This window comes from Mastomys coucha, unplaced genomic scaffold, assembly GCF_008632895.1.
Source record: "Mastomys coucha isolate ucsf_1 unplaced genomic scaffold, UCSF_Mcou_1 pScaffold22, whole genome shotgun sequence".
Classification (NCBI taxonomy): domain Eukaryota; kingdom Metazoa; phylum Chordata; class Mammalia; order Rodentia; family Muridae; genus Mastomys; species Mastomys coucha.
In genome coordinates, this window is record NW_022196905.1 from 69,961,993 (window position 1) to 69,988,424 (window position 26,432).

The 26,432-nt window shown below is 44.9% G+C and overlaps 1 protein-coding gene and 1 non-coding gene across 3 annotated transcripts in view; one reads left to right on the plus strand and one right to left on the minus strand.

Moving 5' to 3' along the window:
- Positions 1-12,054: 12,054 nt before the first annotated feature.
- Positions 12,055-26,432, minus strand: part of Hopx (HOP homeobox) — a 27,337-nt gene continuing 12,959 nt past the window's right edge. Inside the window, exons 1-3 of one of the 2 annotated variants that reach the window (XM_031342822.1) lie at positions 19,547-19,724; positions 19,266-19,422; positions 12,055-12,906 (exon numbers count right to left, since the gene is read on the minus strand). In XM_031342822.1, the coding sequence (XP_031198682.1) occupies positions 12,829-12,906; positions 19,266-19,409 (222 nt within the window). In that variant the 5' untranslated portion in view covers positions 19,410-19,422; positions 19,547-19,724 and the 3' untranslated portion in view covers positions 12,055-12,828. Of the gene's footprint in view, positions 12,907-19,265; positions 19,423-19,546; positions 19,725-26,432 lie in introns of those variants that run through there. The other variant, XM_031342821.1, reaches the window with a different exon arrangement.
- On the plus strand, positions 16,358-16,465 carry LOC116071876. The gene has a single exon (XR_004111220.1). It is a non-coding gene; the product is annotated as a small nucleolar RNA U13 (small nucleolar RNA).

The following is a 26,432-nucleotide window of genomic DNA, read 5'->3' on the forward strand; positions in this document are numbered from 1 at the left end:
AAAAGAAAGAAAGAAAGAAAAAAAGAAAAAAAGAAAGAAAAAAAAAAAGAAATCGGGAAGGCAAGGAACAGCACGGAGAACAGAATAGGGGTGGCTCCCACTTTGAGGAAGTTTATGTTAACAGGGAGCTGTGCCTGCTGATGTTTGGAGGACCACATAACAAAACACCCGATTCTCGGTGGCTTAGATAAAGAAAAACATATTCTTCTTGCATTTCATCTCAGTTGGGTTTGGACTGGTGGGATGACGGATGCTCTGTCCATGTGATCATCCTTGGAGCCAGGCTCCTTTTGGCAGTCTTCTAGATCCACAGCATTCTCCATTTTGCCAGCAGACTAAAGTCAGCCAGGAGATTGATCTCTGTATGCAGGAGTAGGAAGTAGGGTTTGCTAAGCCTCCTGTCACTGGAGTGAATAAACAAGAATTCATAAGCCAGCATGGCAAATATTGTAGTACTCAGAGGAAGGGCTTACCTGATAATCAGAGGAATGCTGTCTACCCTATTAGATGAAGAGATGGATGTCTAAGCTGCGGTGCTGTAGCATCTTTGTATCTCGTTTTTCTTTGCTAATGGGATACTCTCACATGAGCAGTTTCTCCAGCCTTCCATTATTTTAGGTTTATTTTATTATTTTATGTGTTGGTGTTTTAAGACTGTGTACCACCTTGTGGGATAGGAATTGAACCCCTGCCTCTGGAGAGCAGTCAATGATCTTAACCACTGAGCCATTTCTGCAGGCCCTTTTTATGATTGAAAAGCATTTTATTAACCCTTAGGAAAAGTAGCCTTTTCCCCTGAGCCATTCCCTGTTTCAAGAAGCAAATGACTGTTAGTTTCTTTCTTTAATTTCTCCTTAGGAAGAAAAGGCCAGTTTTTTCCAGTTATCAAGTAATTGAATGTCCTAGGAAGATGGGCCCCAGGAATATGCTATCAAAGCCAACCATGGTGGTCCTACATGCTTTTTGTCCATTTATCAAATATTCAATACGTGCCTGCCAATAATATCAATTTTCTGATTTGCCAGCTATTAGGTATGGAGAGGGGCATGTAGCCCGGTGGCTAACAATGAGAAGGAAGGACAAGACTCATGGGGAGATGCTGGGAAAAGCTTTCCTTTTCTGATAAAATAAGTGAAGAGACTTCTAAAGAAGAAGCTGAGCTTCTCCTCCAATGTGTAGACACTGACTACGGGATGTGGGAAGCAATGCTTGGGACTAAAGCTGTTATTTTGTGACCAGGAGGAAAAAAAGTAGAGTCTCAGGAACATGAGTTGAGAGGCCTGATTTAGTTGCCCAACTAAATCTGGAGTCACCTGCCTCTGTTGTAAAGGAAGTAGGCGTCAGATTTGCCATTCTTGGCTAGATATTCAATCACATGTAGCCAAAAGCAGTCTAAGAGACATGCACTATTTAGTTTTCATTATCACTTTTGGGTAAGAACAAGTAAATGCATCCGTAAAGGAAGAGAAAAATAGCATTTGGTTTCACCTACTTCCTACCTTTACTGTTTGATCATACAGGGATTCCTGTTCCAACATGTTGTCTGTTCCAAATCATGTTGCCTGAGCCCTACTCTCTGTGGCTATGGTGACTGTTTTTTGACTGTCCATTTCATGCACTGTAGAATAGCCTAGGAAGGGAGTCTCAGTGAGGAATTGCCTGAGCTAAGTTGGTCTGTGGGCATGTCTTTGAGGGAACATGTTGGTTACAATAATTGAGGTGAGGTGACACCCCTCATGCTGGGTGGCACCATTCCCTAGTCAGAGGTCCCTGAGTGGTATATGAATTGAGTGAGAGAGCTGCATACCAGATTGCATGAATTCATTCTGTTTCTGCTCTTCACTGCAACTGTGATCAGCTGCTTCGAGTTCCTGTCTCGACTTTCCTGAAATCAATTGTAACTTGGAATTGTGATCCAATAATCCTTTGTCCCTAAAGTTGCTTCGGTGAGATTCAAGTGCAAATGTATGTTTGCCCTGAATATTACACGGTTGACTCCAATTTTTATGTCTTCCCATTTCTCATGTAACTGGTTGCTTTTTAACTAACAGCTACCATTTAAGGGGTTAAGATATGGCTGTGTTCCTCATTTGAGATGATGGCCAATGAGATGTCGGGCCCAGCATGTACGTCATGGGAATGACTGGTTGCTGGTCCAGGCCTCTCACTTATTTTTTTTTCCTTTCCAGGGAACTTTGTGAACATACTTCGATATGGAGGGAAGCTATACTAAAAGTTACTAAAGAGGACAAAGGTTTTGTGGGAGCAGGGGATAGAGCAGCGTGTGTATGTAAGCCTCTAAGAACTGAGGTTGAGGATTAATGCAGATAACACCAGTGTTTCCTGATGAATACAGAGCCCGAGTTCTTCGTGCACGGTTACCCTCCAACCCTAAGGTGTCGGTGTCATCCACATGATCTAAGATGAGTCTTTTTGACTTAGATGACTGCATTCTAGCTTAGGACATAGGAAGGACAAAACAAGAATGCATTCTTGACTAAGTGTGGGAGCAGTGCCCCTGTAACACCAGCATTTGAGGGATTGAGGGTCCCTTATTAGAGGCGAACTTGGGCTACTCAGGAGGAACACATCTTTGATTCCAAAGTGGCACATATCACATCCTTGGCCCATCAGGTGCTTTCATTATCTAGTACTTCGTAGAACATTATTCTGAAGCTTAGAGTAGAAGAACAACAAACTTTAATTTGCAAAAGTGGCCTTGGTGAGTAGTAGCTATTAAAAAGTTGCCATGATCTGACTCCAGAAGGAGGATGCCCCTCCGTCTTAGTCAGGGTTTCTATTCCTGCACAAAACATGACCAAGAAGCAAGTTGGGGAGGAAAGGGTTTATTCGGCTTATACTTCCACATTGCTGTTCATCACCAAAGGAAGTCAGAACTGGAACTCAAGCAGGTCAGGAAGCAGGAGCTGATGCAGAGGCTATGGACCGATGTTACTTACTGGCTTGCTTCCCCTGGCTTGCTCAGCTTGCTTTCTTATAGAACCCAAGACTACCAGCCCAGGTATGGTACCACCCACAATGATCACTAATTGAGAAAATGCCTTACAGCTGGATCTCATGGAGGCATTTCCTCAAGAGAGGTTTTTTTCTCTGTGATAACTCCAGCTTGTGTCAAGTTGACACACAAGTCCAGCCAGTACACCCTTCAAGGGCAGAAGGATGTCTCACCAAGCTCATACACATGGCTGTTGCCTGTTATCTGGACGCCTCCACGTCTTGCTAGCTGGGCCCTTCCCAAAGGTTCTTCAGTAGCATGGTCATTTTTGCCTAGAATAAGGAATCCAAAGAGGGAGAGGAAGAGATGGAAGTTGCTGTCTTCTAGAACCTAACCAGGAGTGACTCCTTCCATAACTTTTGCAGTGTCTTCTGAGACACTCACACTGCTCTGGTATGTCCTCTCTGAAACTTATGAGCAATTGAATTGCTACTATGATGGCAGTGGGAGGTGGGGTTTTTAAGAGGGGGTTGGGTTAACAAGAGAGATGAGTGCCCTCCTTGGGGGAGTGGGGTGAGAGTAGAGGCTGTAAGCATGGGTTTTATGAGTAGGGCAGCTCCCTCATTACCCTTCTATAGCCATGCCTGCCCCCTTTTTATTTTCTCCATGTTTTGAAGGAACATGAGACCTTGACAGATGTGACTGCTCCATCTTAGACTTCCCATCTCGCAGAACCATATGCCTAAGTAAACTCCCTTCATTTAGAAGTTACTCAGGCCCAAGTATTCCCCATAGAAAAGGTAAACAGTCTAAGACATGGAGGAAGATACGTCCTATTTTGCCTAATTTTTGTAATAAAATATTAACCCAAACCAGCGTGGTGAGTACAAGGCTTACTTCATCTTACAGTGTACAGTCCATCTTCAAGCTAAGGCAGGAACTCAAGTCAGAAACCTGGAGCTGGGGAACTGAAGTAAAGACAGACCATGAAGGAGAGCTGCTGATGGGCTTGCTCAGCCTGCTTTCCTATACACCTGCCTGGGACTACCAGGCAGGACCACCTGCCTGGGAGTGGCACTGCCCACAGTGCCTTCCCACATCAGCCATTAATCAATACAATGCCTCACAGACATGTCCATAGGACAGTCTGATGGTGGCAACTCCTCAACAGAGGTTTCCTCCTCCCAGATGACTCTAGTTTGTGTCAAGTCATTATAAAACTAACCAGGACAGCCTAATGCAGTTTGAGAGGCAACTCCACCAAAGTGTGACTATCAGGAGACAGATGCTACTAGAAGCATCTTGGGGCTGCTAAAACCTCTAATGGACTAGAGTGTGAACACACAGTCTCCAGTTGGGTAGCCAACTCCTCAGCAAAGCTCAGGCTCGCTGACATGTAAGAGAAGGGCTAGGGGCCAACCAGAATTCTCTGCTACAGCTCTATCTGCTGGGCACATAAATACATCTTATACAGTATGTATACCTGCCCCCAAGGATTTGAGATCATAGTACCAATACCCCCCAAGGATTTTAGATCATAGTACCTATATATCTCCAAGGATTCTTCTTCTTTTTAGGGGAAATGTCAAATTCTCATACAGAAAGATTAAAGAGAAAAAGAAAAAGAAAGGAAGGAAGAGAGAGGGGGAAGAAAAAAAGAAAGAGGTCTCCACCTGTAGTAGATCCTCTACCACAGGTCTCCATACCCTAACAGCGAGGGGAGGGAGGGAGCCTCCCAGGGGTACGGACAGGCCTGTGAGTGTAGGACCACCACTGCTGCTCAGAGGAACCTGCCCAGAACTCTCAGGACACAGGAACCAAGGGGCTGCCTGGGACAGGAGTCTTCCAGTCTCTGTTTGTGCCCAGAGCTGATCCTGTGAGAGTTGGTCTCCCAAGAGTACCTACACACCCGTGAGCACAGGTAAGACCACCACTTCTCTTCAAATTCCTGGTCCAAGAGGGATACTCACAGATCCATCAGGACACAGGAACCAAGGATCAGCTGGGGACAGGATCCTTCTGGTCTCTGTCTGCACCCCAGAGCTGACCCTGTACCACAGCTTTCCATAACCAAATTCCTCCTGGAGAGAACTGGTCTCCCAGGAGTACTGACACACAGGTTTACAGGAGGGACAAGTCAAAGTCAGAGACAGCAAGACCAGCTAACACCAGAGATAACAGATGGAGAAAGGCAAGCACAAGAACATAAGCAACAGAAAACAAGACTACTTGGCATCATCAGAACCCAGTTCTCCCACCACAGTGAACCCTGGTTACCCCAACACACCAGAAAAGCAAGACTCTGATTTAAAATCACATCTCATGATGTGGGAAATTAAGAAGGACATAAGTAAGTCCCTTAAAGAAATACAAGAGAACACAGGTAAAAAGGTAGAAGACCTTAAAGAGGAAACACAAAAATCCCTTAAAGAATTACAGGAAAACACAACCAAACAGGTGAAGGAACTGAACAAACCCTCCAGGATCTAAAAATGGAAATAGAAACAATTATTCACAAAGGGAGACAACACTGGAGACAGAAAACCTAGGAAAGAGATCAGGAGTCATAGATGCAAGCATCACCAACAGAATACAAGAGATAGAAGAGGGAATATCTATCAGGTGCAGAAGACACCTTAGAAAACATTGACACAACAGTCAAAGAAAATGCAAAATGCAAAAAGCTCCTAACCCAAAACATCCAGGAAATCCAGGACATAATGAGAAGACCAAACCTAAGGATGATAGGTATAGAAGAGAGGGAAGACTCCCAATTTAAAGGGCCAGTAAATATTTTCAACAAAATTATAGAAGAAAACTTCCCTAACCTAAAGAAAGAGATGACCATGAACATACAAGAAGCCTATAGAACTCCAAATAGACTGGACCAGAAAAGAAATTCCTCCCATCACATAATAATCAAAACACCAAACACACTAAAGAAAGAAAGAATATTAAAAGCAGTAAGGGGAAGAGGTCAAGTAACATACAAAGGCAGACCTATCAGAATTACGCCAGACTTCTCACCAGAGACTATGAAAGCTAGGAGATTCTGGACAGATGCCATTCAGACCCTAAGAGAACACAAATGCCAGCCCAGGCTACTATACCCAACAAAACTCTCAATTACCATAGAGGGAGAAACCAAGATATTCCATGAGAAACCCAAATTTATACAATATCTTTACACAAATCCATCCCTACAAAGGATAATAGATGGAAAACACCAACACAAGGAGGTAAACAACACCCTAGAAAAAGCAAGAAAGTAATCTTCTTTCAATAAACCCAAAAGAAGATAACCATACAAACATAAAAATAACATCAATAATAGCAGGGAGCAACAATCACTATTTCTTAATATCTCTTAACATTAATGGACTCAATTCCCCAATAAAAAGACATAGACTATCAGACTGGATAAGTAAACAGGACCCAGCATTTTGCTACATACAGGAAACACACCTCAATGTCAAAGACAAACACTACCTCAGAGTAAAGGGCTAGAAAACAATTTTCCAAGCAAATGGTCCTAAGAAACAAGTGGGGATAGTCATTCTAATATTGGATAAAATAGACTTTCAACCAAAAGTCATCAAAAAAGATAAGGAAGAACACTTTATATTCATCAAAGGAAAAATCTACCAAGAAGAACTCTCAGTTCTGAACATCAATGCTTCAAATGCAAGGGCACTCAGAATTCTCAACTGAGGAACACCGAATGGCTGAGAAGCACCTAAAGAAATGTTCAACATCCTCAGTCATCAGGGAAATGCAAATCAAAACAACCCTGAGATTCCACCTCACACCAGTCAGAATGGCTAAGATCAAAAACTCAAGTGACAGCAGATGCTGGCAAGGATGTAGAGAAAAAGTAACACTCCTTCATTGCTGGTGGGATTGCAGGCTGGTACAACCACTCTGGAAATCAGTTTGGTGGTTCCTCAGGAAATTGATCATAGTACTACCTGAGGACCCAGCTATACCACTTCTGGGCATACACTCAGAAGATGCTCTAACATGTAATAAGGACACATGCTCCACTATATTCATAGCAACCTTATATATAATAGCTAGAAGCTAGAAAAAAACCAGATGCCCCTCAACAGAGGAATGGATACAGAAAATGTGGTACATTTATACAAATGTACATTTACTCAGCTATTAAAAACAATGAGTTTATGAAATTCTTAGGCAAATGGATGGAACTAAAAAGTGTCCTGAGTGTAATCCAATCACAAAAGAACACACGATATGCACTCACTGATAAGTGGATATTAGCCCAAAAGCTCAGAATACCGAAGATACAATTCACAGACCACATGAAGCTCAAGAAGAAGGAAGATCAAAGTGTGGATACTTTGGTCCTTCTTAGAAGGGGGAACAAAATACCCATGGGAGGAATTACAGAGACAAAGTGTGGAGCAGAAACTGAAGGAAAGGCCATTCAGAGACTGCCTCACCTGGAGATCTATCCCATATACAGTCATCAAACCCATACACTAGTGTGGATGCCAACAAGCACTTGCTGATAGGAGCCGGATATAGCTGTCTCCTGAGAGGCTCTGACAGAGCCTGACAAATACAGAGCTGGATGCTCTCAGCCAAACATTGGACTGACTGAGCACAGGGTCCCCAGTGGAGGAGCTAGAGAAAGTGCCCAAGGAGCTGAAGATGTTTGCAGCCCCATAGGAGGAACAACAATATGAACCAACCAGTACCCTCAGAGCTCCCAGGGACTAAACCACCAACTAAATAGTACACATGGAGGGACCCATGGCTCCAGCTGCATATGTAGCAGAAGATGGCCTTGGTCCTGTGAAGGTTCTATGCCCCAGTGTAGGGGAATTGCCAGGGGCAGAAAGTAAGAGTGGGTAGGTTGGTGAGCAGGGGCAGGGGGAAGGGAATAGGGAGTTTTCCAAGAGGAAACCAGGAAAGGGGAGAAGAGAACATTTGAAATGTAAATAAAGAAAATATCTAATAAAAAATTTCAAGAAAAAAGAAAATGTTGAGAAAAAAAGAAAGGAAGGGAAAAAGGAATGAAAAGGGAGTGACCATCTGGAAGAAAAAGAAAGAGAATCTTCTGCGTTGCTGCTCTGAGCTCCACGGATGATTCATACAAACTATGAGTCAGCTCGTGGCTGTTTGACGTAGTCCTTAGAGGTGCTAGCTGAGTTGAGATTCAAATCTATGCTTCTTATGTTTTTCCAGGCTTAGGCTGTAGACTCTTACCAGAAGCACAGGTGAGCTGAATCTAGAGGAGCTGCCTCTTCAGGCAGGACCTCCGGGTTTGGTGCCACCCAGATGATGAGAGAAAGGAACCGGTTTCTCTGTGCGCGTGCTTGATTATAGACAGCAACACACCACATCTCCAGGCATCATAACATCTGTCTGCTCTCCTAAAATCCTGGCCTGACATGTTCCCAGGCCAGTTCCTCTCAGCACTCCTGTTACAGGAAGAAAATGCAAAGTTTCCCTGTATTTTTATTACTCTCATGGTTGCACATCATTTTGGCGTTGAATTTAGGCAGGGGTCCATGTGAAACAGTTAGTAGGAGGGGTTTTGTTGTTGTTGGGAATTGGTTCTAATGCTTTTTCTTAATTCATGGGGATCTGCATGTCTAGATGCTGAGAGTCCCTGCCTCCAACTGGTTTTTGATTGCTCAATAAAGTTACAAAAGGCCAATGGCTGGGCAGGGGGAAGGAGAAAGGCAGAACTTTTAGGACTCCTGGGCAAGAATCACAGAGGAGGAAGAGGAGCAGAATCACCATGATGGGGAAGGAGAAAGACCAGACTCAAAGGCCAGCAGACATGTCAGAGTCCAGGAAAGTGGCCACAGGGGCCACTCCCCCAACTGGGTCTGGAGTAGCAGAGATAAAATATAGATTTAGCAAATATTAATTCAAGAATACTGGAGGGAGTGTGTGCCAGCCACAGGGAGGTTTGGAAGTGTCTAGCGATTGAACTAGTCAAGATATATCAAAATATAAAGGCTGTGCGCCAGCGTACGTGTGTGTGTGTGTGTGTGTGTGTGTGTGTGTGTGTGTGCGTCTGTGTGTGCGCGCGCGTGTGCATAAATACTTATCACAACATTTTTATTCACTTTTATTTATGTACATGTGTGTGCCTGCATAAATTTCTGTAGGTCACATGCATGCAGGTACCTTTGGAGACCAGAGGGTATTGGATCTCCTGAAACTGGAGTTATAGGCAGGTATAAGACACTTGAAATGGGTGTTGGGAATTGAACCCTGGCTATCTATCTATCTATCTATCTATCTATCTATCTATGTATATAAATACATATATATACATATATATATGCACACACATGCACACACTCACATATATACATTCCTAAATACATAAATATAACCTGTCAGTCCATGTAATCTTTCTTGTATGTGTATGATGTGCGACTACTTGACATTGAATGACCAATTGGGGGGAGGGGCTCTTCCTTGCAGAGGACCATTTCTCCAGCTTTTAGTCTCCTTAGTTGCCTGTATCTTTGTCCAGGGTTAAGCTTTGCGAGCTTTTCCTCTTCCTTCTTGCTCAGGTCTCATTAGACAACTTTGCTGTTGAGATTTCTTGGGTCTTAGCTTCCTTAATATTTCTCAGAGATAAAGCCTCACAGCAGATTTCTTGCTCCTCTGGCTCTTTCTGCACCCACTTCCTTGACTTTATGTGTTCCCTGAGCCTTGGATGCAGGAGTTGTGTTTGGCTGGGTCAGTAGGTGCTCTAACCAAGAACTCTTGAGTACAGGAGTTCCTAAAGTCTAGTGGATGCTGACACCAAGGAAAGCCAGAGAGAAGCAGTGTGAGGTCCCTGAACCCAGCACCCCAGATTTTACCTGGTTCCCTTTTGGGGCAGCCGAGAAGTTGCTGAGTCAGCTCTCCCTCTTTTCTAAGTCTTGTCTTTCTTAAAATGTCCAAATAGCCTAAGATTCTCAGGACTAAAGCCACTCAGCATCTTCCTCTTCTCTTCCTCCCTCTCCTCATCCTTCCTCCTCCTACAGTTCCCCACTACATCAAGATGTTTTCCCTAAACAAGAGCCAATTCTCCACCCCCCACCCCCCCACTCCCTCCCATCCCCGTCTTAGGAAGAATCTCATCAATCTATCAGGACAAAAGAAGGGTTTGAACTGCATTGCTTCTAGTACGGCTCCATGTATGTTATCACCTTACTACCAACCCCCCCCCCAATATATTGCACTAAAACATTAAAGTTAATAAGAGGTTCCCTCTGGACAGTGGGATCCTGGGTTGTATTGCTGCTTTTCGTTTTCGGTTTTTGCTATCTTTGTTTCTAAAGTCAACGTTACTCGTTCAAGGCAAAGGACAGTGCCTGCTGCATGTGACTCTTTTAATCAAGAAATGTGAAATTGTTCCTTCAACCCCTCCCAGGCTTCTCATCAAACCTCATGTAGCAAAACAAGCCATCCCCAATCTTCTCTAGGACTTGTAGGGATGATAATAGTTGCTTATTCACAAAAGTTTTGTTTTTTAAAAAAATGCATATTGTTTTTACACTTTAGTTTAAGAAAAGGAAAAAAAAAAAAACAAAACCCTGACAACTCAAGTTGATTAGAACTTGCAACAAATTTACTTCTGAAAGGATCGTGTTGCTTCCCAGCCTGTGCTTATTCAAGGACTCTGGATGCTTGGGTGGTAGTCCTTCTACCTAGCAAGACATACTTTGATTAGTATTTCTGGCCCTGAATTGCTCTTGCTTGTGCATGGCTCAGATGTACTTGAAAGACTTCTGACCTTCGGCCGGTGCGATGGCTTGAAAGGTAAAGGTAATTGCATCCAAACCCAGGACCTGAGTTCACTATATTGCGGACAGAGAGAACCAATCGGGAAGTTATCTTGGGAGGTTCACAAGAGCACAGTGACCCCCTCACCCCCATACATAAGCACAAACTGGTTTCTGACCCAATATTGGAGCTTATAGAAGTCCCTCTCACTGCCTTTGGGCAGATCTGAGCAATGTCTGATGCCCCACAGTCCCCTTGACAGCCCTTCCCCTCCAGCCATGAGCAGACAGCATGGAGGAGAATGCGTTGAAAAGGAAACTTGTTCTCCATATGCTCTCTGTCCTGCTTTGTCCCCGCTTTTGCCCTTCTTGTTTTCCAAAAAGATGTCAGAACTTAGCCTGGGTGCTGATGGCTGTTCAGAACTTAGGTTACAGGGCAGTGTGTCGGGTGCCAGGCCGTTCCGTGTATTTGCGGTCCAGTGTATTTGTTTTCAGAGGGACTGTTTTAAGGTGGAGGAAGAGGAAGCTGGCTGAGAATGTTTGATAGGATCTTGTAAACATTTGTGTTTAGCAGTGATTCTTGGTGCTCTACTCATGGGCTGTGTTTTAAAGATGGAGAGACTGAGTCAGCATGGTAGGTGAGAGTTCAGAATGTGCTCAACATCACACTTGGATGGTCTAGTATGAATTTCAAATGGCCTTTCCAATCTCCATCCTTTCCTATTTTCTTACCTTCACAACCCTGAGTCTGCTGGTCATGTGACCCACTTCAGCCAATGAAATATAGGAGGAAGTTGCCAGAAAGCCTAGCTCTTGGGGGGTGGAAGGCAGGAGGATCTTAGTTCAAGACCAACCTGGGCTACGTAGTGAGCCTGTCTCAAAACCAATCAATCAACCAACCAATCGTAGCAAAGTGTGTAGATGGAATGGCCTTAAATCCCCAGTGACTTTATGGAGTGACTCTAACAGCTCAGAATTGCCACCCAGCTGGTGAGCTGATGCCTTTGTTTTGTCTTTTTGTTTTTTTGGTTTTTGTTTTTTTTTTTTTTTTCAAGATAGGGTTTCTCTGTGTAGCCCTACTGTCAGGCTGTCAGGTAACTCCCCTTGAACTCAGAGCTCCACCTGCCTCTGCCTCCCAGAATGCTGAGATTAAAGGCACAGTCTGTGCTACCACGCTGGGATCAGCTGCTGCATGTCTCACAAGCTTAGAGCTAATACTGCTGGGGTAGATCTAGGACCACAGTTGGAGATTTGGAAAATGGAGGCCCTTTCAGCCCTCTTCTCTTCATAAACATCCTATTCAGCTACAGAAAAAAAAAACAAACCACTCCATGAATCTTCAACTTAAAAGTTTTTTTTATTTAGAATATAATTTTTAAGACAAAAAGCAGTTCATTTTATTCATCAAAATAAATTTAACAAGTTCATTTAAATAAGGTAAATTCTAGACTCTGTAACTTTTTTTTTTCTTAGCTACTTGTTTTCCTGCCCCCTGGAATCTGTAACTGCTAAACTAGGTTGCTTTCCAAGGTAACACAGTTGTAAGAGAAGGAACTGTTTTATATATATATATATATATATATATATATATATATATATTTCAAATATATAACATTTGAATGACTCAAATACACCCACGATCTCAGTCAATCACCAGTGTGTTTAGTGAAGCAAAAGGAACGGGCACAGGGAAGTGGACTCAGGAGGCGTGCCCCTGCCTGTTCTGGTATCTTTTCAATAAAAGTCAGGCAAACTCTGAAGTGGATGGTACATATGAATTGGTACTGTAAGGTGATGATGGTCAAGGGCAAACAAACAAAAAAAAAAACATTCCCACATCGTCTTTCATTAAAATCCAAAGGGAGATGCAAGCCACACCCCTTTCCCTAGCCGAGCTGTCGCTTTACCCAGAACTGCATTTAGCTTCCTGTTATTTTTTTTTTTAGTTATATACATTAAAACAACAACAACAACAACAACACATTGTGTTAAATAGCAGGACAGCAAACAATGAGACATTCAATACTGCACTGAAACATCAGAACAGCCTGGGTAAGCTGAGGCAAGGAAGAGCAGGTGGAGTTCTGAGAGCCAGCTCAAGGGCGTGGCTCCCTAGTCCGTGACAGATCTGCATTCCGAAGGCAGACCTTCTGACCGCCGCCACTCCGCCAGGCGCTGCTTAAACCATTTCTGAAAGAGAGAGATGCGAACAATTATCTGTCACATACCGAAAAGTCAAAATGTCTATTCCATCTCTGAGGGGAGTCCTTGTGCTTAACTAGGAAGGAGATGCAAAGGATGCTGGGAAGGTTCTCGTACCATGACGCCAACCTTCCTTGCCTCAGGAACTCTGTGCAAGCCTACATTCTTCATCTGACCCACTTGCTCTCCTTTCGGTCTCAGCTTAAACGGGACCACTCTATTAAAATCAGGCTCTCTTTATTTTCTGTTTTAGTATTTGCCAACGCCACATGACTTACACTATCATTGCTTTAATTGCATGTACGTTCTTTTGGAATAGAAAGTCCAACAAATGCCCAGGGATGTCCTCATCTTACCACCATGGCATCTTACTCCTTAACACAGAATCTCATGACTAATCAATGTTTGTTGACTGAATAAAAGGAACTGAAACAAAACTTTGTGCCCCAGATGATTTCTAGTCTCTGGGTTTGATATCTTATGACTGGGCTGATGTTGGCATGGGCTTTGCTCATTAGCAATATCCCGGTAAAATTTTGTGCAATAAATGACTCACAACTAAGCACCAAGTGACTTTGGACCACGGCTCTTTAGGAATCCATGGTGTGGATTGTTGAGTGGAAACAGAAGGTGTGCAGTGGGTTTACCCATGAGTCGAAATTATCTAGCTCAGTGTGTCACTTAAATATTTACCCCCCTACCAATGTCAGCACTGATTTCAGGGAGACCTCAGTGAGATGCTTCTAGAATGGTGCGCATGGAGATCCGAGACATTTCCATAGTCTGTAAAGCAGTGTGGCACACACTAAACAACCAGGCTACCTTTACAATGTTACTTCAGATTGAGGGCCCTGGGACTAGACTAACTCTGAACCAGGTCAGAAGGAAACTGGCATTGGAAGAAACCAGCTTGGAAGAGGCCCTGTGGCAGAAACAGAAGCAGCCGGCTTCTGTTCTCTGGAAAGATGGGATGAACAGTTTCCCCTTGAGTCTAGCACTTCACATGTTGTGGAGTACATCCATAATGGTCAGTCAGGTTATTGTAGCACTGATCTAATTGATCAAGCTAGGATAGGTGATTGGTGTAGGCACAGGCAATAGTCACCTCCAGTGTCCCTGACTCGCTGCAAGAAGCCCCTAAGAATAGAATCAGTCACTCAGCTCATCTATAGAGGAAGAGGTGAGCTTCGGTGGCTTCTCTTGTCCTTTGTGTGTTTCCAAAGCTTTACCTAGTCTAGGGGTATGGGGGATGAAAGGTCAGGCAGAGAGGAAAAAGACAATGGTGCTGTAATGCAGCTACAATGGGGTGTGCTGTATCACACAGAGGTGTACTACAGATGGAGGCAGCGGTAGGAAACACCTATTTTCACTTTCAACCTCACAACAGTAGGCTGGGACCTGATGGAAAAGAGCCTGCTCTCTCCTAAGATCTAAGGAGCTAGAGGAGAGTTTAAGCATAAGGCCAAGAAAGAATGTGAACCACAGGACAGAAGACCCTCTAAAGAGCAAGAGCTAAGGACAGGCCGTCATTCAGGAAAGGGCCCAGGGCTCCAGGACTGAGAAAGTCTCCTATCAATGCTTAGTGGGCTGAGCCTGGGCTGTGTAAGGACACCCACTGCAGAACCACATGCTGAGCCTCACCCTGGCCAGGAGGGGGGATGTCTTTCCACTGTTAACCTGGGGGTGGCAGCAAAGCAAGCCCAGCAAATCCCAGCAAGCCAAGGGGTGGGACCACTAGAGAAAACCTTCTCTGTGGGACTTGCTCCCTAGATGTCTCAATTTACTCTTGGAATTTATTATTATTATTATTATTATTATTATTATTATTATTATTATTATTATTACTGGTCTGTCTTATTTTTTATTTCTCCTCTCTTTTTCCTGTTATTGCTTTTGAAACAGGCCCAAGTAGCACAGGCTAGCCTTGAATTCATTATGCATCTGGAAGAGCTTGAACCTCTGATCCTCCTGTTTCTACCTTGGGAGCTATCTGGGTTATGGTATCTGGGTTATGCAGTGCTGAAGATGGAACCAATGGCTTGTGCAAGCACCCTACCAAATGAAACCCATCTGCATGGGCATCGCTATCTTAAGGAAAAGAGAAGGTTCATGTGAGGGTGTCTTCAACCTGACTCTGATTGTGAAGAGGAGGCCCATTTTCTTCTTTTAATCTGTATGTGTGGGTCTGGCTTGAGAGCAGCTGGGCTCCAGCTTCATTAATGAGGTAACTGTGGGGGTTTCAAAACTGCAAGTGCTGATTAAAAAGGGTTTCCAGGGACTAGAACGGAATAAATGGCAGCCTTTAAAGACTAATTAAAACTTAGAAGGGAGGGAAAAAAAACCTTGCCTTCTATCAGGACTCACTTAAGACAAAGTGGTTAAGCTGGCCTCATTCAAAAGAGCCACCCTCATCTTCACAAGCAGAATATTGATGGGTCATTACCCAAAATACCTTTGAGGTGGATCACATTTGTGAATTTGTGAGGTACAATCTAAATGCTTAATAAATTGAGCCCTGCCACTGAGGGTTGCGAAGAGGTATGGGAAGAACTCGGCTGTTTTCTGGGAAAACACACACACACACACACACACACACATAAAATGAAGATTATGTGTCATAATTCAGCATCGCAGCTAGTGACCAGATGCACTCTTGCCAGCTTCTTTCCTGTCTAGCCCTGGATCTTGTAGCTTCTGACTCATATAAATGCTGATTTCCCACCTAGCTTTGTCTCTCGCCCCTCTTTGTTGTAGCCATCCCCTGGGAAAGACATTCATGCTGGCTTGCTCATGAATGGGTGCTCTCATTACTCCTGCTCGATGATGGAAACGTATTTACTCTCAGTGAACACATGATAATTGGACACTGGGGTAGGAGGGGTTGGGGCAAAACAACATTGTCCTTGCCTTTTTCTCTTAACAACTAGCATTTCATTCTTTTCAGAGGGAGACCTTTAGAGGTCTTATCCCACTGATAAAACATCCGACAACTGAAAACACTAGATTCTGGGAACAAGTCCAGAACAGCAAAAAGAGATAAAAATACTGGAACTTCTTCAAGAACCAACGCCAACTACACTGTATGTGTGTGTGTGTGTGTGTGTGTGTGTGTGTGTGTGTGTGTGTGTGTGTTGCATACGTGAGGACATATGAAGCCTCTAGGGGTGAAAAAGAGGACGTGCTCCCAGCCCCCTTTACCCTTTACATTGACTTCCAGGCAGTAAAGGTCACAGGGAGTGGGATTCTCTAGGATTTCACTTAAATGAAATGTAGGAAACATACAGAATATTAGTGATGAGAGAAGCTCCTTTGGGGAATCACAAGAAATGCAAGTCAAGTCGTCTGACTAAGAGGCTCTCCCTGCACTGAGTTCCTGCAGGTGCCTCCCCATAGCAGAGACTTAAGTTCCATAGTAGGGCTGTTACAAGGAGTTCTACAGATTCATCTGTGACTCACAAACAGGATGACTGGTTTTTCACACCAATTTTTGAGACGCGCCTCCCTCAAACCTTATTAGGATGTTGGTATGTTACCTATTTCGTGGATAGTGGGGAGAAGAAAAAGAAAAGGAGGTCCCCAGCCAGAAAGCTTCTACCTCCAGTCTTTCTCACCTTTGCCACAGTGTGAACAGAGTGAGTTAGTAATCTCAAGAGTGGATTGTGCGCATCTCTTTTAGTAACACAATACTTGTTTTAGGGAAAGAATCTGATGCTGGGTGTTGTGGTATCTGTCTCTAATCTCAACAGTCAGTAGGCTGAGGCAGAGGGGTTATGAGTTCGTGCCAGCTTGGACTACATAGGAAAACTCTGTCCGTCTCACTCTCTAAGAGAGGGGAGGGGGCATGGTTCTATCTCTAGAAGGTGGCTAGATGGAAAGGGGATGGTGGCATATGTGATAAATATCATTTTGGCTGGAAGAGGACCACAGTAGTAAGGAAGAGAGGCAAGGGCTGTGCTGATGGTAGACATCACAGATAGAATAAGAACTCTGCCTCCACAGAGTTCTATTAAACACCCTTAAAGACCTACTACAGAAGAAAGCAATTGTCTTATAATCTCATTACTGGACTTTGTGTCTGCAAGACTTTTTTGTCTTTGTAGAAGACACCTTTTAAAATGTAAATGTTTGAGTAGATTACAATTCACTTTCATATGCCAGTGCACATGAAAGTGGTCCGTGGATTTAGGAAGGATGGGGAGATGGGACTTGGTCCAGCAAAAAATGATGGGGCAAGCAGAAGCCTCGTTCCTGAAACTTGCTATGCTGAGTCTCTGAGCTCTGGGTTCCAGGTACTGCCCTGCAGGTCTAGACAGGAAGGTGAGGGTAAGCTGAGCTGCAGCAGGCCTTTGGAGGAAGAAGGTGTTGGCCTATGGCAGGAAGAGGAAGCCAGGCCCTCCCATGAGGCTGACTCACCCACACCCACTCTTGCCTGGCTTGCTGCATCATTTGTTCATTTGAGGATGGCAGATACACCCATTGTGCGGATTTCTGCACTGGTTGATCTTGACCACTGAAAGACAGATGCCTTTTTTTCTAGTCCATGCTTGGTTACATTTCAATTCTCTAATAGCAGGTAAGTCCAGAGGAAAGATTAGCAATAGCCTGGAATGACCATTGCTTAATGCATGGGTAAACTGATCTTTCTGCCCTCCCCTCCTCTATCACCCCATACAGTTGTTTCCAACCTTCCTCTGGAGGAACGGATAGAGGAAAGAATGGAGAACGGGATAGAGGCCCAGAGTCTACAATATGGAGGCAGGCTGTGCTCTGGCTGCAGTTTCAGTAATTTGAGCTCTCGGAGCTCTCAAGTTCTTTTTCTGAGCTAACGGTGCTTTCTCTCTTAAGAGAGTAGCAAAATGAGCAGAGATTCAGCAAGTATCTGAAACGATATATGGCAGTTATCTATCACTCCAAAGGTCATCGTGGGACCGGTGGCACAGCTCAGTGGCAGTGTGTGCTCATGTTCAAGAACCTAGCCTGGATCTCCAATACCACGCGACAGAGACAAACATGACTATTCTGCTTTACAGGCCGAAGAGTCTCGGAGGCTGAGTCAGGGTTAGATTCCCTAGTGGGCACTGCATCCATAATACTCAATAGCCTAGTTCTTAAAACAAGATGAGACGTCTCTACATCGTTAAATATAGCATGGGTTTTAAAACAGTAATTAATACTCAAACAGCTTGCCTTTTGATGAGTTGCAAGAAATAGGGTCTTTTAGACTTGGGTTACAATAAATCATCTTCTATTGGGTTCTGATTCTGGCTAGATAGCCTTTCTATTTGATCTGGGACGAGGAGGATTACCTACGGGTAAAATCTGCGAGTTGTCCCAGCTTAGCTAGGATCATCTAGGACTTAGGGCTCAGGATTTTGGTTCCAGTGTCCCAGGGAGCACTCATTACAAGGTTTTAAGATTTAACTGAGCAGGGTGAAGAGAGGACAAAGCCCCTCCTTCTCCAGTCTATTAACTGGAGGGATAATAATAGCCCAGCTCAGAGTAGAATTGAAAGGTGTCAAGGGTGCTTTGAGAGAAACAGGACTAACTCCCAAATAGTGCATCATGCGGAGCAAATTATCTTTCAGCGACCAGAGACTGGACTGGAGGGAGAGTTGGCTAAAGACTCCAACACTGGGCCAGGCGGTACTGTAATCTCTACCCTAAGCAAATTTACCGGGATAATGGGATAGCAAGGAACAGACAAATTATCGTTGTGCTAGGGGGTCGCGTGCTGCGGCCATAGCGACAGAGGGCTACCTTCTTGGAAAACTCCAGAGAAAGACTCTGAAGCTCAGAGTCAGGGGATAAATAAAAACAGCAACAAAACCTGATCCGAAGGATGGCAATGTGCCCGGTTAGGTGCAGCACGGAGATGTGGTGATGTGGCGGGAAGAGCAACTAATGTCTCTGGCAGGTCCCGTCCCCCATCCCTATTCCCAAGCCCGTACACCACAACCCCCCGCCTTAGTTTTTTGACAAACCCGAGAACCGAATGTATAGCTGATCGCTTACATCCCTTTAAACCGTGACAACCCTGATGAGAATAAACCTTCCCGAAGCTATCCAGCACAGCGGGGACAGTTACCGAGCTGGGAAACCGAAAGGAAAGCAGGCTAGATGCTCTCACTACAGGAGGAGAAAGCCAGGAGCCGGCTCTGGGAGGCAGTGGAAACCCAGAAAGAGGATAGAGGTAGGATAGGGTTGGGTAGAGGCGGACTAAGCGTCCAGGGAGCTGAAGGATGGTTTAAGGACTGGGATACATGTGATGGAGGCCCGCGGGAGACGCGGGGACACCCCCACCCCACCCCCACCCCAGTCTCCGGGGATGCATAAGCTTGGGGACTCACCTGCGTCTCCTCCTCCGTGAGGCCCGCCTCGGCCGCGATGAGACACAGCGTAGTGGGGTCCGGGTGCTTGTTGACCTTGTTGAAGTTGTACTCCAGGATCTCCACCTGGTCCTCCGTGGGGCCGCTCGCGGTCTGCGCCGACATGATCGGTGCGCGTCTGCAGGGGAAGCAGATGGTCCGAGTGAACGAGGCCCGCCTGCCCCCTCCCGCCGTCCCACCGAGGCGCCCCGCGCCTCTGGCTGCGGAATTTGGGGGGCCCCTTCCCAGGGACCGTCCTCAACCTGGCTAAGGATGGAGAGGAGGAAGAAGACGCCTCCCGCCTGCCACTCTGAAGGGACAGTAGAGGAAGCGCCTCAAGAGCTGTCTCCAGAGATCCGGAGCTGTCCTAGGGACTGAGGACACACGCGGGGCTGGGCTCCGGTCGCCGTGGGCACGCCTCCCGGGCCACCACACCCCGCCTCCGCCGCGGTCTAGCACGTGGGGGGCTTGGCAGGGAGCGCAGGGCACTGCACACTTTGGGGAAAGACGCCCTCTGCACAAGTTGGGGAAATGGGAACCGCACTTAAAAACAACAGTACTACCAATAGATATCTACTCCTCCCCACCCCGCCCGCGATTACAAAATAGCACGTACTGTAGAAAATCTGAAGTACATTAAAACCACAGAGGGAAAATTAAATTGCCCTCTTAGTCGCAAATAACGGCTATGAAAGTTTAGATAACACTTTAAAGACCTTTCCAGTGTTCATATACAGAGATGGAAATGGAAGGAAACACAGAGGTAACGATTTAGGAATTACGGCCGGGTGGTGGCGTGGAGGAGGCTGGAGCTACCAGCATGCGGAAGGCAGCTGAACCCCAAATGCCAGGCCTCCATCCCAAGAGCCTGCCTACCTCACTGCGTTCTCCTGTGTGTGCGTGATACCTTTCAAAACTTACCCAATTAAACACGGTCAAAATCAACTGTCATTTAAAACCTCGGACTTCAACACAGGAAAATTAGGTCCGCCTCCAGCTCTAATTTCCCTAGCATGTCTTCGTTTTGTACTGGGGCAACCTTCCTGCTGCATTCGCTTCAGACTTGGAGCTAAGAGAACTAGCAGGTGTGTTTCCCTCCTCCTGTGCTCCCTGTTGAAAACTGGGAGGTGAAGAAGGTTCAAGATATTGCTAGCTGTAGATTCAGTTCAGGCTTAGCCTTGGCTGCGGGTAAGAGCCAAGCAGCAGTGTGAGAATCACCCTGACTTGCTGCTTTAACTAACAATTGCAGAAATCCTCAGCTGAGTCCTGAGCAGGTTTTGATGTGGTTTATGCCTGGGGGTGAACTATCTGGATAATGTGCTCAGCGTTTACAACCTTTTCACCTGTGACCTTTGCGTCCTACTTCCTAAATAAAGGCTTTTTTTTTAACCTCTCCTCTAGTTCCCTTAAAGAGATTTCAGACGGGGGTGGGAGTGGGGGGAGGGTAGGGGGAGCTTTTTGACTACATGGGACTGGGGCTCAAAGCATTTGCTAAGTCACCAGCAAATCATTTTCAGGGAACTAGATGTCCCTCGAGTTAAAATTTGCACCAAGGACCCTTGTCTCTGCACCAAGGCAATGGCGGTCCATCGAGTCAGAAATACCTTTCCTGTTAGCACCCATCAGCACCCCCACCCCCGCCCCCTTCTACGACAAGCACTCTCTGGAAAGTCATCTCACAGCCAGGGACGTTGAAGCAGAGGACCCAAAGACTCAACAATTTCCGACAGTGGCCAGAACTCAGTGGTTCCAGGCCAGTGGTCTGCTAGCCCCCTTCCGGTAAGGCAGTCTGGAGAAATTTAGGAGAGTAACAGTGTGAGTGCAGGGAGAGGCTTGACGCCATTTTCAAAGGGCTTGTCTCTAGTTAGACACTAATCCCAGCCTATGCTGTCCACCAAGGCTACTGAAAGAACATAGCAGGGGTAACGGTTGCCTGTGGTTTTACTTCTTGCCCTGGAAAGGTTTCTACCTGTTCCATTTAATACCATCCTGATAGTCTTCCGCTAGAACCTTTGTTGATGCCCTGTGGAATCCTCAGACCTTCAGTAATATCACATTGCAGGAATGTGACTCGATTGGGTGTAAACACTTTCCCGGTTTTTTTTTTTGTTTTTTTTTGTTTTTTTTGTTTTGTTTTTTGTTTTTATAACTGCTGGTATATAACTCATGGGTTGCTAACGTTGCTACGTGGAATCAAGTGTATTTTATTTTATTAGATTTCTGTGACTTTCTGTTACCAAACTGAGTAGGGTTATATGGGGGAGGTTATATGGTTGATTTTAAAGGACCGATAGGGTGAGTTGGTAGAGGACCATTGGCCATGGTTGGCTGCTAAGGAGATTGTGGGAGGGTCTTTTGACAGCACCTAGCTTTCCAAGGTACACTAAACAAGTACACATGGCTTCTAGTTATGGGGATGCAAGAGCTCTACTGTCAGTTTTGTTTCTTTGGTTGGTTGGTTGGTTTTCGTTTGTTTTTTTTGTTTGTTTGTTTTTTGCTACTGCTCTGCAGAGCTCAGGCACAATCATTTCAGCCCTCCCTGCTAGGAGAATGCTTACTGTTGCTTTGCTTCTTTCTCTCTTACTGTATGAATCAAACTGCCCTGGTAATGTACACCTTGTAAAGGTCCTCAACTGCTTCCAGTAAGGAAATAAAGTAGCCATTGAAAAGTTGCTCTGAACTTAGTCTAAACAATTTCAGATACAAAAGACTAACAACTATTTTGAAGCCCTGTAAACTTTAATCTTAACACCAGTGTTACTGCTGCGTTGCTCACATCTTGTGAAACACCTCGAAAAGCAATGTGTCCTATCATTGCGTTTCTCTTTGTGGTTGGGGAAGACATTGCACAAGCCCTTTCGAGAGGCTGGATGAAAACCAGCTGGCTTTTTTTCTAAATCAGTTCTAAAGCCTGGACTGACCATTGTGTGGCTCAAACAGCTTTATGTCCCATGAGCCCAGTGTTCCTTTGCTTTGAACATACCTGTGTGCGTGTGTGTGTGTGTGTGTGTGTGTGTGTGTGTGTGTGTGTCTGCACCTGTGCCCATGTCATGTGTGCATCCTGGGAGCGTACCCAGGGTTGCCTGCATTTTGGACAAGTGTGCTACCAACTGTGAGCTACATTGTAGTCCAGGTGAATCATTGCATAGGGACATCTTTGCCTGTATTTTTCTTTGCCTGTATTTGTGTGTGTGTGTGTGTGTGTGTGTGTGTGTGTTCACTGTGAACACAAGCAATTGACTCTGTAAACATTTTGTATTTTCCCAAGTGAGAAAAAAATGCTGTGTGGCTACTTTTCCAAGTGATGGCTCTCTGCTTTGGAAGATGGCGATCTTCCTACTCATGGGTTACTTAACTACAGCTTTACAGAAGATGCAGAGGGTTCACCCAAACGTTCAGTGTCCCTTAGAAACTAACAAAAAGGAAGACTGTGTGGCAGTTTGAATGAGAATGCCCCCATGGGCTCATACATATGAATGCTTGGTTCCCCATTGGTGGGTGGCTGAGAAGTGTGGCCTTGTTGGAGAAAATATATCAGTGTGGGGTGGGCTTTGAGATTTCAAAAGCCCACATGAGGCCCGGCCTCTCTGTCTTTGTCTCCCTCCCTCCCTCTTCCTCTCCACTGTCCCTGTCTTCTGCCTGCCACCAGGATTTAAGCTCTCAGCTACTGCTCCAGTGTCACTATGACGTTCATGGACTAATCCTCTGAAACTGTAAGCGCACCCTCAGTTAAATGCTTTCTTCTATAAGTTAGGTCATGGTGTCTCCTCACAGCAATAGAACAGTAGCTAAAATATTTGGGGTACAGCTCAGTGGATAGAACACTTGCCTAACATGCACAAGGTCCTAAGTTCGTTCTCTAGCCCTAAATGGAACAACTGAAAAGAGGCAGAATATTTATCTACTCCATTCTAGTACCCATGATAGAACTGCCAGGAGAAGAGGTGTCCTTTTAAATAGAAGCCTGGTTATTACTGTCCCTAAGGAAAGAACAGTCATTGTCAAGTCTCGCAAAGTCTCAGGATCCTCTGTGGCTATGTCTAGGACTGCTCTGCACCTCCTGAATGAGAACCACATTTTACAAACCCAGTGTGGGAGAGAGAAGGGCAGCATTCCAACTGTGGTCATCTCTCACCAGTAAATTATTGAAACTAACTGTGAGGGTTTAGAAACTCTTACGGCTCATCTACCTATTCTTGGCTCTCCGTACCATCTCGACATCTGAGTAGGTAGTAAGCTGAGATAATTTTAGGAAAGTAAGTTTGAAGGATAAGTTTTAGTTTTTTAAAATAATGTTATTTCTATGGTAGTGCCAGAGGTTCTGAAACCCTGCTATGGGAGTTCTCTAGAGTGGTTACAAGGGCTGGGCCTGTTGGCCGACAGGATGTGCGATTGTCTCTCTTTACAGGACATTTACATCAACATTTTCTTCCAAGGTTCTCTAGTAAAACTCCCCTGTGTGCAGCAACAGCATCCTGCCTCTCTGTCTCCTCGTTACCATTTGTACTGTCGACCTTAAATGCTTGCCAGAGCTGTGTGCTCTTGTCATCCGTGAATACAATCTAAACCTCTCTAAGCTATTTTCATCCGCAGCCTCTGTGACCCCATAGGGTTAAAGGCCCCATCTGATGACTATTTACTGTGTAAAAGCATTTCCTGTTCCAGCCCAGAAGGGGATTGGAAGTATTTTCCTTTTTAGAGTTTGGACTTTGTCTCCAGGCTAGCTTTGTTGCTTCCACTGGTCACCAGAACAAGGATGAACAATGGATGCGAAGGTAATTACTAGGGACTCTCATTCCTGACATACTAAAAGTGTGACTATTTTACTTCTCTAGAGCTCTTGGAAGTCAGAACTTGAATTTGCAATTTAAAATGGGTTAGTGAATTAAGTGTGACTACTCACGAGTGATCTCCCGAGTGTGTGTGTGTGTGTGTGTGTGTGTGTGTGTGTGTATGTTTCACAACACACACACACACACACACACACACACATACTCTACCACAACAAGCAAATATCAGATGGACACTCCAGGTCGGATGGAAAGAGTCAGCAGGAAGGACAGAGAGTGGGTGAGATTACTTGACGTTGGAATATGCAACAGAGATCAGGGTATGCAGAGATCTGGTTTTCCTTTGTCGTTATAGTTTCTCTCAAAGCCCTTTTTTTGAAACCATAGTGGAACTGGCCATGTTTTATAGATAAAAAACATTAGCTAACCTGTCCGTGGGGTCAGGGGAGGGCCAAACACTGCCTCTTATCTTAGCTACAAAAAGGAGAAAGGCATCAAGGCTGATTTATGCCTCCACGTATGTTCTTCTTATACCGTGTGGACGTCACAAATTAAAGGTCACCGCTGAATCATCCATTTGAGTCTTTGACACTGATGTAATCATCTATCACCTTTGGTGAAGAATTAGTGTGGTGAGAACTGAAGATCCTTGTCAACGTGACCTGGGCCATTGCTGACCTGCTGTGGTTGCTCCAGCGGCCTCACTCCCTTGACTTTCTGTGATGACGTTCACATAGACTTCTATCCCTCTCTTTTAAAAACCCTTGTACGTACTCAACACTAATCAACAGAGGTAATGGAATGTAGCCCTTTAAAGCTTTGTTCTGACACCATCTGACATATGAAGAAGCTAAAGTTCAGGTCTCTTGGGATCTTGTCCAAGTATCTCCTGTAAGACAGGAGATCCTGTTCACCTTTGACCAGTGTGACAGCTACGGCACAGGCAGAACCACTAACTCACCGTGACAGGAGTGCACATGTGCTACTCTAGAGCATGCATCATACGGCTCAAGGCAGAAAGACTGCGATGACTACTTCACCTGACTCCATGTTGTCCCATCTGGTTGCTAGGGACCAGACAAGAGCCTCAGGCCTGCAAGGGCAGAGATGACATCATGCTGGGGTTCTGATATTTTGGATTTGCTACAGATTTGGGCATCTGTCATTGGGTCATCCGGGTCTTAAAAAGATGAGGTACTGTCTGTTTCTTTGTTAGTTCTACATTTTCTGAGCTTTCAGAAAGGCCCTGTGCTAGTCTCGACTCAGTGTGCTGCTTCCCAACATTCTTTCTTCATGTTTGCTCTCTTCTGGTTTAGAAATCCCACTTCTCCCGGAAACAGAGCAGAATTAAGAAACAAAATGGAGAGAGGACTCTGTTTGCTGTCAGGTTTGAGGACCTGGGTTCGAATCCCCAGAACCCATGTAAAAAGCCAGATGTTGTGGCTAACAGCTGTAATCCTGGCAAGGGCAAGAATGAGAGAGGAGACAAGGAAATCACTATAAGCTTGCTGTCCAGCTATTGTAGTCCACTTGGTGAAGTTCCAGGCCCGTGAGAAATACTGTTGCAAGTGTAAGATAGGAAGTACCTAAAGAATATAACCTGAGATTGTTCTCTAACCTCACATGTACATACACATATACACACACACACACACTCGAACATGCACATACACAATATGTGCAAATGCACGCACACACTAATTTCAAAATTAAATTAGAGTTAATACAGTAAAAGCAACAATGACAACAACAACAACATCCCAAATACTTTGAAATCTCAACTGCTACTCAGTGAGTGGAAAATACTCTGTTCATTCCCATAAAAAAGGAGACATGAACGAACACCTTACCCAAGTCAGCGCTGGGGTAACCTCCCATGCTGTGTTCAAAGGCATTGCTCACAACTATAAAGTGTTTCTTGTGTGGCATGCAGCTGCTCTTTAAATGGACAGGAGCTAATGATTCAGCAAGGTATCTCCTGATTGGACACCTGGAAAGATCATTTATCCATTTATAATTTTTTACTCTTTCTGGGTTACAATCTCTCTTTTTTAGTCTTTCTGGAATGGTAAAGCCCAATGCTGGAAATTAGAACATTTCCTCAAGTGCTGGGGCTGTAGCTTCAGTGTGAGAAGATGCTGATGGACGACCTGGTGAGTGGGGTGAGGGTCGCTCACCTTCAGGACACCTTCTGTCTGTCACACATCAATTGTGCTTTAAGTTTGCTGGCCAGACATTCTATCTACTTGGTAAAGAATAAAGAATGAATTCCTGCCCACCACCATTTCCTGGCTTTCTCATTCTTCCCTATTACTAACAAGGCTACATTCATAGGATGGAGAAGAAACCAGTGTGGAGG